Source organism: Sciurus carolinensis, chromosome 2 (genome assembly GCF_902686445.1).
Source record: "Sciurus carolinensis chromosome 2, mSciCar1.2, whole genome shotgun sequence".
NCBI classification, from domain to species: Eukaryota; Metazoa; Chordata; class Mammalia; order Rodentia; family Sciuridae; genus Sciurus; species Sciurus carolinensis.
This window is the reverse complement of record NC_062214.1, coordinates 125205716-125221663: the sequence shown is the minus strand read 5'-3', so window position 1 is coordinate 125221663 and position 15948 is coordinate 125205716. Positions and strand designations below refer to the sequence as shown.

Here is a 15948-nt window from a genome sequence, read left to right as displayed (position 1 = left end):
CCTCTGGTCTGGGTTGGGTCTCTGATGCCAGAGACCAGAGACAGATGGAGAGGAGGTGGCTTCTTTTCCTTGGGATGGAGGTTTTGTGGCTCTGGCACTCTGCCTGTGGTCCCATAGCCACTGAGAAATACCTGCATGGCCCACAGTTCCACAGGGCTTCCAGTTCTTGGGCTCTGAGTTAACATACTCTCTATTTTTCACTTGGTTTTTATTGGAAGAAAGAGGAATGAGGCTGAAAAAAAAATAGTACAATGGAGGCAGAGCTGATGGAAGAAACAATGGGGGAAAAACGTGGAATCCTTGCAGGGTACTTTTGGGAAGGCAGATCAGTAGATAAAAAGAGTGGCCTGAGGGGAACTTTGGGGACTAGAAGAAGAGAGTTCCTAAAGCAATGGAGTGGGAAAGTTAGTATTCAAGTGGAGTCTTGGGCCTAAAACCCAGTTCCCTGTCCTGTCCCAGGAACCTGGCCAACTCCACCTCTGCTGCTGCCCCAAGGCCACAACCTGTGCACCTCAAATTTTCTGGTTGGTTTTGTGGGATTTGTAGTGACTTTTGGTGGTACGTGGGAACAGGTACAGGGGCAAGGACTGGGTACGTACAGTTTACTTTTAATATGCAACATGGTTAGAGCTGCCAGAGTGGCTGTTTTATAATCACCGTTGTACTGCTGCGTTAAGCCTCGTTTGGAATGTAAGGGCGGTTGTATACATCATGCCTATGACAAGTTAAAGGGCTCTTAACACTGAGCTGCGTAATGAATGCTTAGTATGAGTGAATGAGAAGATTATTGAATGGGAATACGAGCTATCCTTCTGGCAGGGCTTTAATTGCAAAGGAGTCGGAGAGGTGAGGCACGTGCACCACTGAGCAGTGACTGTGGGAACCTAGGAAGTTACCGAAGGAGGGTGAAGAAAATGCTGCAAGGTTGCCCTTGCGTGGGGACACCCTCAGTATCCGTCAAACTGAAACAACGTTGTGTCACGGTACCTGACAAAGCACATGGCATCAATCTAACCCGACAGCCGTGTGCAGGCTGCTGTGTAAATCCAAGGATGCAGGGTAACAAAAGATGCATAGGCAGTGGTGTGTACCCAGGAGATGGGCTGCAAGAGCCAGGCAAGGAGAATTTTTGGAAGACTCAGTAGACAATGATCTCTCTGTGTCGGAATATCTTATTTTCAAAGTGCCAGCTCAAGTCCTAGGTGGGTGACCCAGAGGTTGAGCTGAGAGTCACAGCTTCAGCCTGTTAGTATAACTGTTGCCTTTCTTCTCAAATTGGCTGTGCTTGTGTTGACTCGGTGTGGTTGGGGCCTCAGCTGGACAGCATACCAAATGCCGAGCAGAAAATTCCCAATGCCGCCGTCTGCCCAGAGGACTCCTTGTTAATAAATTTTATAGCAGAAACTCTGTATTTATCCAGGGAAGTGTGATAAGGGAAGGGAATCTAGCAGAAAAAGAAAATATCATTTAAAATGCCATGACAGCTGAGAAACACTTATTTTTGTGTAAGAGATGCTATCCAGAAATTTCTCTCTTGTTTTGATAGGTTAAACCCTAAGCTGCATGTATGTGGAGGTTAAGGTTAAACTCTTTTTAGGGCAAACAAGAGGAGAAGAAGCAGTCTCTGTGTACACACACAAGGGAGCTGTGCCAGGGGCCGGTGTCCCTGTGACAATCAGGGCCTGCCTGTATGATAATCAGGGACCCTGGCTCACTCAGACAGATGGAGTACAGAGGGACTCTCAGCTCTTCTCTGGACAATCCAGAGGCTCTGCTAGTTCTCCTTCAAGGGTGTATGAAACCTACACACATGCTTTTGACTGGTAGAAAAGAGCTCGGGAGTGCCTTGGGAAAAAAAAAAAAAAACAAAAAAAAAACCAAAAAAACAGGATCAAAATTCAGAGGTTGGACCAGAGTGCAGTTGTCACATGCTATTGTTAGAACCGCTGGTGAAACATCTTTCCGAAATCCGAGGAGTCCTCCTCTTCTGACCTCCTCCTTGGCCCCAAATCGAAATTGAGGGGTCGGCATCATGTGGTCGACTGCTACCCTGATTGAGTGGGAGAGTTTTAGGAAAGCCCCTTGACTTCTTTGGGGCTTTCCATTTTAGAGCAGGGAGGAGGTTTCGACCACATTCGATGCTGTGAGGGGCATGCCATCTGTGGCTGTAACAACCAGCATTGCCAGATGGGGCACAGGAACGTAGGCAATTTCTGAAACCCTCGTGGCAGCTCCCATGACCACAAGGGATGATACTGGCTCAATTTAGCATTTTTAAATTCAGGCATTCACCTCATTCCAGTGTGTGTAGCTGTGTTCTCTCACTCAAGGTTGTTCATTTGGAAATACAGGAGGATGAGGCATTATTTCTTTAAATAAAATATTCCCTTTCATTACATCTGTGTCTCAGGGATCCCTAAAGCAGAAATTCAGTTCAAACATTAAATTCAATAATCATATATTAAACACTTACTATGCAATGCACTGTGGGGACTGGAGATGAAACAGACCAAAGAGCCCTGCCCTCCAGGGCTTTATAAATTAGGAGGAGGATGAAGGAAGTAACCAAATAGTTGCGGTGAATGGGAGAACACATGAAATAACTCAGGAGAGGCAGGTGCAATGGTAGTTTAGTTGAGGGGAGATTATATCCTCAGAGGAGTTTTGCATTGGAGTTATAAATTCTTGAGTTGTGAGCATATACGTGGAATTTAATACTGCGAGGATGAATGAGCTCACTTAGGGAGAGAGAGGGAAGAAGAGAGAGACCCAGGCAAGGGTGCTTGGTATTTAGAAGCTCCATTGAGAAGGAGGAGCCAGCCGAGGGGAACTGAGGAGAAGACAATGATGGAGAGAAAAATCAGCAAAGCATGGCAACCCAGAGGCTAAATGTGGAAGGAATGGGTGGTCAGCGGTGCAGCACCCTGCCAGGAGGTTGTCCATCACTGGCTATCACTCATGTGTCTGTCTCACATCTGTTTCCTCTTATCTCAAACTGATCAGTGCATGACCGCAGAGTCCATGTCTATTTTGCCCACTCTATATACTCAGTGCCTGGCACAGAGTAGGAATTTAAGATCTATTTGTTACACAAAGAAAGGAAGGAATCGAGGCCGTGCTGAGGTGTTTACACTTAATTCAGTAGGCAAAGAGTGATATCTGAATAGCATTTTCGGACATGAGTTGGGTCTTAGCAAAACATGCACCCTTCTTTTGGAGGCCTATACAGACCTGCTGGCCTCAGTCATATCTCTTCTCAACATCAGTAGGTCTCCTTCAATCTAGGTGCACAGAGATGAGGAAACAGCAAGAATTCATCTGACGGATTCTCCCATAATCCTTTAGGATTCTAGTGTTCCCTACTAGAATCTCATGAGACATTACAAAAAGAATTCTACCATCCCAGTCCTGGGTTAAACGGGTATCTTTACAAAGCAGGGGTTCTCAGTGTTTAATACGCTAAAAAGAATCATGACTATTAAGGGACACTTAATGTGCAGCACTCACTGAAATTATCTGACCATGGAATTCTTTTTAATTGTGCTGCAACTGTTCTCATCTTGAGGGGCAGGGCTATTCTAAAGAACAATTTTTCAAATGTTGCCCCAAAGCTTTCCAACCATCCCAAGAAGGAAAAAAAAAAATCACACCAAATTCCTTTTTAGTTGACGTAAGGAGAAACTTCCCATGTTGGAGACAAGTTTCTCATCTGGTAGGTTATAATGATAATTCCGAAGTATTTGATCCCTCCTCTAATGTAAGAGGAGTATGTTGCTGTGGGTCTTGTGGTGGCTTTTGCAGGAGGGGTACAAGTCCCTGCTCAGTTGATTTGGGACTTTGCTGTGGAAGGGCTGTGGCCAATGAGTACGAGAGCACATGATGTTTACCATGTCAGAGCAGAAGTCTTAAGAAACTTCTTGAGCTTCGGCTAGCAGCTCTCTTGTTTTTTTCTTCTGCCACAAGAACTGTGTGTCCCAATTGTGACTAATCTGTCATCCTGGGCTCTAAAATGGAAAGACAAAATTTGCTTAGTGGCATGTTGGGACTAATGACACGTTAACTAACTCAGGCTGACTCTTTACTCCCTGGCGAGTGAGTAAGATCAAGGCCTCAAAGGCGGTTTCAATAGTTAATGACGATAAATCGGACCACTGTTAGGGATTGGTTAACAACAGTTCCGCGAACGTGATCAGCTCGTGCTTGCCATATAGTCCTATGGGACTCTTTCCTGTATGAACACCCCATGCCTTGCTGACCTTTAAGCTGATTGGTTCCCGCCTAGCCGCCACCCTACATAAAAGCTGTGTGACTTCCACAATAAACGAGTTCCTGCTGTGATGGGTCTCCCTGATTGTCTGATTGTCCTCCGCCGGGAGGGCTGGGAGCGGGCGGTCAGTCGGCCCTACCTATCCCGGTCTGACCTTGTTGGGGAGTGTCCCCTTCCCTTATCGCTGGTGGAGAAGAGCAGGGGGGCTTAAGACCCTGACAGTGGCAAACTTGAGTCACCAACTTGTGACAGATGTGGGAACAAAAAGTAAATATTCATTGCTGAACACCATTGAGCATACTTTGTTACCATAGCAGAGCTACTGACACAAAGAAGAAAATATGGACAGCTGACGTGAATAGGACCACTATTTCCTTCTGGAGCTCTGAGAAGAGACAACTCCAGAAGAGAAACAGAAAGTGGAATCGGAATGGCTCCATTTATAGCCGAACATTCTTTACACTTCACAGGAGAAGATTTTCTCTGTATAAAAACAACTCCGTGAATGGAAACAACTCAATCTAGCTCAGATAAAGATTTATAGATCTAGTGTAGGCTATAAGGTACCTGCATATCTGAGAATAAATCTCAATATTTCTCACAACACAAATGAAAGAGCACACCAACTTGAAAGAGCACACCAACATGGAAGTTCACGGTCAGTTCCAATGGCATTATCTGCCTCCCCGCAGAGCACCTAGCTTTCTTAATAGTCTTTCCAGGTTTCCTCAGGGTTCCCATTAACAGGATGATGGGAGGAGGTCTGTGCCCCAGCAGCATCAAGTTCTGGGAGATCCCAGAGGTTTGGGATGGCTCTTTAATAAGAACAGAAACTTCAAGGGAGTGATCAAGATTGGGGGAAATTATATTCTTTCCCTCTCCCCTTCCTCGTTGCTTTGCTTAGTTCTTTATCTTCTCAACTCAGTTGACTACCACTTTAGCTGGTCTCTTTCACGGGCAGAACATGGCAGTATTTTTGGAGATCTCTAAGCTTGCCTCGACAGGGAATTAGATGTGTCCTTTGGTTAAGGAGTCCCTGTGAAAGCTTTGACACACATTTACTTCCCTGAAAAAAGAAACTGACTGTATCTAGTGCAGGGTTCAGTATTTTTTTCCATCAAATTTCAGTTTGTTTATTGCCAGTTATTTAGCTGTAAACATCATAGCTCTGTGAGCATGAGTGTGAGTGTGTGTGTGTGTGACTATTTCACTGTTGTGGATGCTCATCTTCTCTCCTGAGTCATTTGAAGGGACCCCAAGTACACCACACCTGCAGGAGTAAGTGTGTTCTGATATGAGCTCACGTCACCTCTGAGAAGCCTTCCCAGCTCTGGGCCATCACAGCCGTCTCTATGTTCTCACAACTGTTTGCTCCTTCCTCAGTTACAAAGGCTCCGTTTTCATGTCTGTTTCTACCACTAGAAAGAACGTCTTGAGGACAGGAATGGAGCTTTGGCTGGTTTGAAGCTCAGCACAAGGCGCAGCACCAGGAGTGTTGTAGTGTTCGGTGCATATTTGAGGGATGAGGATAAGCGTCCCTGTAATTGTAGGCTTGTGTATTTTAATAATATAGCTACCAAAAATAACCACATAAACCAAAAACACCAACAGGGCCCATCACGCTCAGTTAGGAGTCACTGGGAAGATAATAATCATATAGGGCCCCTTGGATTTCCTCAAAGCCTGCTCTACTCTCTGCTCAGGTTTTGCTTACCTGTTCAGGGCCCTGCATGTGACCTGGTGTGTTCCTATGCACCCCAAAATGGGCTCTTGAGTATACCAAACAGAATGGGTAGATATCAGTGTCCTCTGGAAACCCTTAGACTTCAGATTGGGATAAATTTGAGGTCTTTAAAACCCTTCAAAAGTAAGAATATAGAAAGACTTAGGGCCACATGCCACCCAGAATCTACCATGATAATCTCCCGGAATTTGGGAGATTTAGCTATTTATTTATATAAGTACATTTATGTACTTTTCATGTTCAATGTATATAAAATAAGATTTGATCCTTGTTCTTCCAGAGTCTACAAACTAGTGAAAAAATAGGCCCAATCAAATTAATGAAATGTTATAAGCTGACATATGAAAGCATTTAAGAAGAAACAACCTGACTTGTTGGGAGATCCAAAGCCCCTGAGAAATCTGTGTGGATTTTGGTCCAAAAAAATAAGTAGGAGTTAAACAAGTGACAGGAGATGGCAGAAATGTTTCATAGAGAGGGAATAATATGTGCAAAGGCCCTGGGGTTGGAAGGCATCTGGTACATTCAAGCAACTGCAAAAAGGCACATTGGACAGGAGCACAGAAGATGAAGGCAGAAAGAGCACAAGGTGTGTGGGGGAAGTGGGTCAGCGTCAGAGGTCTTTTAAGGATGTAGCTTTTTTTCTATAAGGAATGGGAAGTGCTGATGAATTTTTACTCAGGGGCATGATGTGATCATATTTGCATTGAGGAGGTGATTCTGGCTGATGTGGGGAGGACATATTGGAAGACACCAGAGACTGGGTAGCTTATTCAAAAGGTCACAGAGATAATTGAAAAGAGAAAATGGTAGTATGGATGAAGGTGTCGTCAGTGGAGAACGGAGAGCACAGGATGGATTTGAATGGAAGGTGTTATTCACTAAGATGAGGAGCATTAGAAAAGGACCATATTTTCCAGGAAGGTTGATTTACATCTGGGAGTTGACTTGAAGCATCTTTGTGATATCTAGATAGAAATGTTGAACAGTCAAGTGGATGACAGATATTAATTCACGTATTCAACACATATTTATTGACTACTCACTTTTTTGTTAGTCATTCTGCTAAGAACGATGGGGTACAGGAAAATATATTGAACTTGGGATTCTTAAGGAGCTTGAAATTTATTGGACAGTCATGAGGAATTGTTGGACATGATTTTTATCTTCAAATATTTGAGTATGTGAAGGTGAAACTTACCCTGTGTTGCTCCAGAAGGCATAACAAATATAAAGATATAAAGTTATAGTGAGGCAGATCTCAATTTGGTAGAGAAGATAGTTTTTTAAAATAAGAACCATCATTGAACATATTTGAATGGAGAATGGATGAACATTTATTCGATCAATATTTAATGAACATGTAAATTGAATGGAGGGATTCCTGCTTGACCTTTAAGTTCCCTTCTGGCTTTCAAATTCAATTATTTTAATTTTCTGTTTAAAATCTTAATTGTTCAGAGTGAAGGTCACAGCTTGGATTCCCTTGGGTCCATTTCCTTCTTTGGACCCTAACTATATACTCCCTGGGTACTTACAAGATGCTATAATGAGAACCTTCTATAAGACTGTGATACTTTCAGAATATACAGTGTGTTGGGTGATGGAACTCTCCTTTCTGTCCACTGTCCATGTCCTCCTCTGATGCACGGGGAGAGGCAGACTCCCATGGTTTCAGAAATCCTTCCGTCCTCTTGCTTCTCAGTCATAACCATGGTTCTACAATGTTGGTGTCCTGTTTGTAAATGCAGGCAGCGAATGGCACTGTTCCTGGACACAGGATGCCTTCCTCTTCCTGCCTTTTGGGCAATCAGATGGGAATCTTCTGCTCTAAGTGACACAGGAGATGTCCTGTGGACTCTGTGGAAGTGGTTCTTACCATTCACTGATAACTGAACTCAGACCTCTTGTGGACAGTGGGTAGACAGTCTCTAGGATTTCTCTTCAATACTCTGAACTCTTTCAACTGAGACCTTTTCATATGGATAAAAATCACAGAAAGCAGGGCAATGGTGGTGACAATGACATGAACTTGGAGCCAACTCTCAATTGCTGTTACTGTGGTGTGGGGAAGAACACGGGCGAAATGAAAGTAATAGCTGATGGTCATGTCATACCATTGGGTTTGGAATTTCTGCAGAACTACTTGGTCCACGTCCATACTATAATACCTAATATTACATAAAATTATATAAAAGCCTTCCTAATTACCCATCAGTAAGCTCAGGAATTACTTGACTTTCTTCAGCTCTATCACCTTTAATTCTTGTCTGACTTCTCCTCCTCCTCCTCCTCCTTCTTCTCATTGTTTTCATACTCTTCAGATCACAGTGTATAGCCTGACTTCTTTCTCCCAGGATTTCCTCTCCCATGCCTCCACTCTCTGTCTTCCATGCCCACCCCATGCCCATCTCAGGTTCTGAGCTGCCTCACCCCAATACGAGCAAGTTCACGTCCTCATCCATCCAATAGGAGGAATGGATGCCTAGAGACACGCACTCTAGTCTCCTATCCCTCTTCTTCCCAATCAGCCTTAATCAAACACTAATATGCATGTTCTGTTTTTGGCTTGGTCTTGAGGGAGTGACAAAAATCCTGGGTTTCAGTGGATGATCCATGATGGTGTGGTAAAAAGCATGTAGATTCAATAAATATTAATTCATTTACTAATCTGCTTATGGATGAATGAGAAACTTTCATACCTAGAATTTATGTAATACCTTCTACCAATGAGCCTATAAGGACACAGTATCACCCTAATAAGAATATTATATTAGTAATACAAATAAAGTGTCACCTGATAGGGGGATGACCATTGCTTACCAGTGAATCCTATACCTGGTTGCACATCAGAATCCCTTTAAGAGGATTTTACAAATAGAATTCTTTAATAGCATTTGTGAAAAACTGATTTATGTTTTTCTATCTCCATAGAAATTTTCAGTAATGATGCATGTTATGGTTTGAATGTGTCCCTCAGAGTTCATGTGATAGAAACTTAGTCCCGTGTAACAGTGTTGAGAGTGTTAAGAAGTGTGACCGTTAAGAGGGGTTTAGTTCATGAGGACAGAATGGTCATGAATGGACTAATGCCATTATCACAGGAATGGATTAGTTGTCACCAGAGTAAGTGTCAGATTAAAGGATGAGTTTGGCTCCATTCCCTGATGCTCTTACCCTTCTTCTTTCTGTCATGGGATGAAATAGTATGAGGGCCCTGGCCAGAAATGGCCCCTTGATCTTATACTTCCCAGACTCTAGAACTGTGAGAAACAGATTTATCTTCTTTATAAATTACCCAGTGTTATTTTGTTATAGCATGAAATGGACTAAGACAATGGATTCCCTAAACCAAGGCTTCCCAAACCTTAACATGTGTAAAACTTGCCAGGGGATCTTGTTAAAATGAAGATTCTGATTGTAGATCTAGTGTGAAGCACAAGATTCTTCATTTGGAAAAACTTCTAGGTGATGCTAATGTTGTTGGTCTGGGTTGCTCTTGGAATAGCAAGGTCTTAGACCCGTGGTGTTTAACCCCATCAGGAGGGAAGGGAGTTGGACTGCCTGGGAAATCAGAGACTCAAGCCCACCAATTCAATAAAAATCTCTGGGAATGCATCCCAGACACTAGGGTTTTCAAAGAATTTCCCCCAAGTGATTTGAAAATGCAGATAGAATTGTGAGAATCAATGTTCTAGAGATGATTAGGCCATATCTAATGTGCATTTCTCTGAAGCCAGGACAGGAGAAATCAGGCATATCTCCATTCTATTAAAATAACCCAGGATTGAGAGTGTAGCTCAGGGTAGGGCTTTGCCTGGCATGTGTGAGGCCCTGGGTTTGGCCAGGGAGCGTACCAAAAGCACAACAGCAAAACCAAACAAACAAAAAACAAAATGAAAACTCCAACATTTCCTTTTCTGCTTACAGCAGAATTTCTTAAAGCACGTCCTTGGACCACCTGCAACAGAATAGCCCTGGGTACCTGTTGTCAATGCATATTCCTGCATCTGCCAAAGACAGAATCTTTGCAATCTAGGTCTAAAAATATATGTTCAAAACAATCTCTCCAGGTATTTTGTATGTGCAATAAAGCTTGATAAATACTATAAAATAAAATAAATTAATTAATAAAGTTAAGTTTCTTTAGCCTTGTAGTCAGTTGTTTATGACTGAGTTTCCAAACCTCTTTTCATGCTCCACTACACTATCCCCTGTGGTAGGCAGCCTGCACAGGGGCCCCCAAAGATCCCCACCTCCTGATATTCATGCTTTCACACTGCTCAGTGTGGGTGAACACTTTTTACCAAAACAGAATGCATCAGAAGTGATGGGATGTCACCGTCACTTTGCACCCAAAGCCCTTGCTTTAGGAATGCAAGCTGCTTTATGGGAATGCCCACTGGAAGACTCAAGAGTGAAATGGATCCTCTTCTGGCTGAGCCCTGAGATAACTGCAGCCCTGTCTAACACCTTGATTACAACTTGGTGAGCCAGCTAAGCCACACTTCTTGACCTACAGAAACTACGAGATCATGAATGTTTTTTTGAACCTCTGTGTTTGCAGAGCAATTGTAACAACAGGTAACTGGGTGCATCCACCCTGAGGTACCCTTCCTCCTCTTTCCCACTTACCCAGTCATGCCTGTTTCAAGTCCCAACTGTGCTAAGACACTTTTCTCATAGTGATTCATGTTCCCCTAGAGCACTGCACCGTAAAGTCGGCAACACATTGCACATGCTGTCTTGTATTTTTGTATTTATTTGTGATTTTAATTGTAATTTCTAATTTTCTATCTTTTAATGATAAATTATAAACATATAGATGAGAATAGAAAAAGTTCTATTCTCATTACCTACTTGTTATGGTGTGCAACTTAAGAACAGACAGATCACCATTGAGAAGTCCAAATTTGAGAGTCTTTATTAAGCCGGCCAACTGACTGTCTCACACAATGCCCCAAAAAATGGCTATCGGGAGAACAACCCTGACCATAAGGCTGTAGGGATTCTTATACCAAAAATCACGTTAATCATAAATGTCTGTTGCTATGATTCAAAATTACAAACTAACATCATGAGGTCATCAACAGAGGGGGAAGTGGGACCCTTACCCAGTTACAAACTAAAGAATGATGGCTAACATCCACATAATCACCTTTCTACATGGTACATTATTTAGGAGCAATAGGAATCAAAAGAGAGAAATTTTTCATTACATAAGAATTGTCATTTGTATTGTTAAACATGTCACGCTAAGTAACTCATGATGGAGACAGAGGCAGGGTGTTACCATGGGAGAAGCTAAGCAATTGTTGATGGGTACAGAGGTGGGGTGTTCCCATGAGAGAAGCTTATTTCCTACATAACATGGAGTCTCAGAGTAAAATGGAGTCTGTCTGGCCTATAACATTCTCATGGAGCCAGATCTGTCAGCCCATCACACTACTGTGTACCATGAATACAATAAGTGTCCTATAAATAAATGTGTGATGAAGAAAATAGTACATTAGAAGGAATATTGAGTAGAAGGCTTCAGGAGAGTTGATTTTTAGTTGAAGTTTTTATACTTATATCTATTGTGCGTCCTACTGCTTTAACTTTATGTGGGGAGAAGTTTCAGAATGATATTTGAGTACAAAGACAGAGTAGGCCACTACAGTCAGTAGGATGAACGCTCTTCTTTAATGGTTATTTTTTTGTATTTTTAAGCACCCTGCCCACTTGTCTGCTAAGAGGGTTCCTGCAGGCCTTGGCTCCATAATCTCAGACCCTTATGATGGGAATCTATTTTTTTTTTTATTCAGTTGATTCATGGTCAACTCAGAAATGCCTCATTGCCAAGAGTCACCTACAGGATCGCTCAGCAACAAGTATGAAGGAAGCCTGTGCATGGCCCCTCTTGGTCCATCCCCGTGGGTCTGTAGAACTCCTCTACTGCTATGACAAGATAGAAAACATTCAATACCTGGAATAGTCATGAAAGCATTTCAGAAAATGACTCCACTCATTCTTCTTCACTGAGTAAGGGTTAAAGCTATCTCTAATGGCTTTGGAAATTTTGATTAGAATGCTAATGGAAAACCATCATTGCTTTATCTAGTTTATGCACACCAACGCTTTCACAATAATGATTGCGATGAGCTACAATGCTCATGATAGAAGAAATTCTGTTCATCTCAGTCTGCCTTCACAAAGAGAGGGCCTTCTCGGTATTGAAGGCTGTTATTTTCTACCAGGATTCTGTGAGAGACAGATGTGGGGGCCCTACTTCTCCCCCAGCAACCCTGATGGCCTCTCTGCTCTCTTCAACTGATAAGAAACTGCCCCAACTCACCTGCGGCCTCTCTTATCAGAGGTTACTGTTGCGGTCACAGCAGGTCTTGTCTGAGGTGTGGTACACTTTTTAGCCTGAGATGATCTCTAATTGGATGTACCACCTTGATCTGACCCGAGGAGTTCTTGAAGTGATGAGGAACAGGATTGTAGCACTGTGGATATCTGACCCACAGTAGTAAGTCCCGGCATCTTCTATTGCTGTTTTTTGAATATCAAGTACAAATCGACTTTTTAAAGTATCAATTTTCCCTTTTAAATTATTTCTTAAGTTGTCTGTAGAATTGTTTAGTTTGTATACTAGAATCAGGGAATTATCTTCATTCTTTTTATACCAGCTCATTTGGTAATTCTTCAAGTCTCCTCCTGTTACTCTGCAGTAGAAAGTGGCAGGTTTCCCAACTAGAACAGTCAGAGTTTTGGCGTCTGGTTCCAAAGTTATATCCAAACAGACTCCTGAAATGAAAAGTCTAAATTCAGAAAGGCTGTGCAGAATTCCCTCTGCCACAAGAGGATGGAGAGTCAGAGCCATGCTCAGCAAGGATTCAACTTCGCAGTCCCCTCTCACCCCCACCAATTGCTCCAGGGACACATTTCCCTAGGAGCAAAATGCCTAGCAGCCTGTCCTTACCTGTACAGAGGAAGGAGAGACAGAAGAGCAGACAGGTCCACAGCATGGCTTCACGGGGGCAGAAGGTGACTGCAGTAGGCAGGTGCTGTCCTGGCTGCCCTACCCAGATCTCCCACTGTCTGCCCATGAGAAGCCTTGTCTGTTATAAAGGTGGTTTGGTGTTAGTCACTTCCTCAGAGAGATGTGACAGTCTGGTAAGGTCACAGGTTAGGTTGTTAAATCAGCAAACATGAGCTAACTACCTATTGCAGGCCAGATACTATTTGGGAGACATAAAGGTGAATAAGATATGGCTCCCGACATCAGTTTTTTTCAGGGAAACAGACAAAAAACAGTTACAAAGGAGTGTCAGATCCTAGAAAAGAGGCAGATCCAGAGTATTCCAGGAACATGGAGAAAATGGCTGCTTTCGTTTGAGAAACTCAGAGCAGGGAACTCTGACCTGAGTCCTGACACTTGAGCAGGGCTTGTCAGACTTCGTGTCAGGGCTTTCCCAGGAGAGAGAGGACAAATAACAGCTTGAGGGTGTGCAGGAGCAAACCTGTCTGCAGGTGATGGCCATTCTGCCTCCAGGTCTCTCCTGTGTGGTCTCCTTGGCCTTTTCATCTGTTGCCTCCTCCAGTCTTACTTTCAGCTACTTTCCCACTAGTACTTTCTACTTTGGCCACAGAAAATACTTGCAGGTTCAAAGATGTGTTATAGTCTCCCATGTGCCCCTGATGCTCCTTCTTCCTGGAATAGCCTATCTTCCTTCTCTACTCCACACCTCCACCTGAGGGAAATATCCCCTGGGCTCCCTGAACATGTTGGGACTGATCACCTCTGTTATAATGGTCTAATAATTGATTTGTTTTGTGCATTAAACTTTAAGATTATTTAGATCAGAAACTGTGCCTTATTTAAATTCACATTCTCAGTACCCAGCACAGAGCTTGTCAATATTGAGTAGCTCAGCAGATATTTGCTAGTCCAAGCAGGATTTCTGTTGGATCTTCCTGTCTCTCAAGGAGCCCACAGGGCTTGCTGCTCAGCTAGTGAAGGCTGGGGATAGAAAATAATTTTCTAGAAACTCAAGCTGAAAACCTGGAATATTCTTGTCTTCTACCTACTGTTGTAGGTGTTGGGAGAGGTGGGGCACTCTGTGGCAGCAAGGTAGTGCCTACCCGGGTAGAACCTGCTTGTAAGAGTGTGTGGCTTACTGCCCAGGTAGTGTCACTGCCCACAACACCTACATGTAAAAGGATCATTGGTTTTGCAGGTTTAATCATCTATGGATTTGAATCTTGCTTTGCAATTTACCTGCAGCTGGGCAAGTTGTTTCTGAGTCTTGCTTTGCTCATTTGCAAAGGGGGTAACTGTAGTTTCTTTGCAGGAATGCCGTGAAGTTGAAATCCAAGAACACACGTGAAGCTCTCACCCCTTTCCCTGGCACATATTTGCAGGCTCACCGCAGATGTTGGTTTCTTTACCTCTTTTGCTTTGCCATGGTGGGGTGAGTGACCTGGTGGTAGCTCTCTGCCCCAGTCATAGTCACCAGGTGAGACACAGAACTTGTCATTTCCAGCCTGGCATAGAACATTCTTCTTGGGGAAGGGGGTGTCTGCTCAGCTGTGTTAGCTATTGGCAGGACTTTGGGCAGGTCAATGGATGTGCTGAGTGAAGTTGCTTCAGACATGTGTGACCTGAGGATCTGTATCTCCTATGCCCTTAGGCAAAGGACTTTCTTTGGCAGCTAAGGGTGGAGAACACATGTAAGCTAGAGCCCTCATCTTCTTTGTCTATCTGGGATGAAGGAGGATCTGGGAATTAAGAAACAAAAAGAGGTGAAATTAAATGAATTCCTACTGGCTGCTACTTGTCCAGCTAAGTCCCTTTCTCTCAGATGGTCTCTACCACTCTCAGTTCTGTGGTATCAAACATAATCACTCAAATATCCATGGGAGAGACTGCCAAAACTTCTGATTTTTTTCTCTAATTGGAAGTTTCGGAACCAATTTTTACCTTTGATTTGAGAATACATCTATGCTTTCCCCATCCTCTTACTGTTCTCTGAAAAAAAAAATAGATAAATTTAGTGACGGAAAGTCCTTTCTTTGCTTGATCTCTTACTCATTACCCTCAAGCTTCTCACACAAGGCTTTAGTAACAGTGAAGTCAGGCTGTGATGTGTTCCCACTGTAGATCGCCATTCAGGCATGGTCCTTATCAACAGCTGCCCTGCTTCTGACTGCTGTCTTTGTTCTCTGCTTTCTCTGCTCTGTCACTGGCTGGCTGGATAAGCAACTGAGGAGCAGGAACAGAGGTGAATGAAAAGAGTCTGTGTTTCCCTTGGTCAGGATGCCGGTAGTCGGGACTCAGTTGCTGGGTGTCTGGGGTCTACCTTCAGTTGGGAAGTGATTCTTCTTTTCAGTCTATCTGATATTTGCTCAGGATGCTCAGACGCTGGGATAACTTTTTTTCTCTAATTTGTTTTACTGAAATGTCTGGGCCCCATTGGTTGTTTTAAAACAAATGTGAGATATTTTTGGAAATTAGTGAGGAATTTCAATGGGTGTCAAGGAAAATCACAGTGTCATTTGTCTCTTAAAGGATCTTGGCTGCTAATATTCCATCTGCGACTCACTTACCCAGCTGTGTGGCACTGAGTGAAGCAGCTGCCAAGCAAAACAGCACAGAGGCAAGTTGGGACTCTTCTGAGTTGAAATTTCACTGCTGTTACTGACGTGGGATCTTGGGATGTAAATAAATAAACTTTTCCATATTTAGTTGTAGCTCAGGGTTTGGTCCTTTTAGGGTATTTTCTTGGCTCCCATCACCCAGTTCATCTGTAGATCTAATTCCAAGATGCACTTTCCTCCAGGAATACTCCTATAATTATTATAACCAAGCTTTTCTCTTACTCCCACGTGTGTCTGATTTGGCTTCTCTATTATACCGTAAGCCCCATTGTGGTATGACCTTGCATTGACC

At 43.2% G+C, this 15948-nt stretch overlaps 1 protein-coding gene and 1 gene segment (V, D, J or C); both read right to left on the bottom strand.

Annotated features, from left to right (window-relative positions):
* Positions 1-12689, bottom strand: part of LOC124973246 (T cell receptor delta constant-like) — a 63414-nt gene extending 50725 nt beyond the window's left edge. Inside the window, 1 exon segment of the C gene segment in view lies at positions 12509-12689. Coding sequence covers positions 12509-12539 — 31 coding nt within the window.
* The window catches only part of LOC124973266 (T cell receptor alpha chain MC.7.G5-like), a 260714-nt gene that overhangs the window by 131262 nt on the left and 113504 nt on the right, over positions 1-15948 (bottom strand). The window lies entirely within an intron of this gene.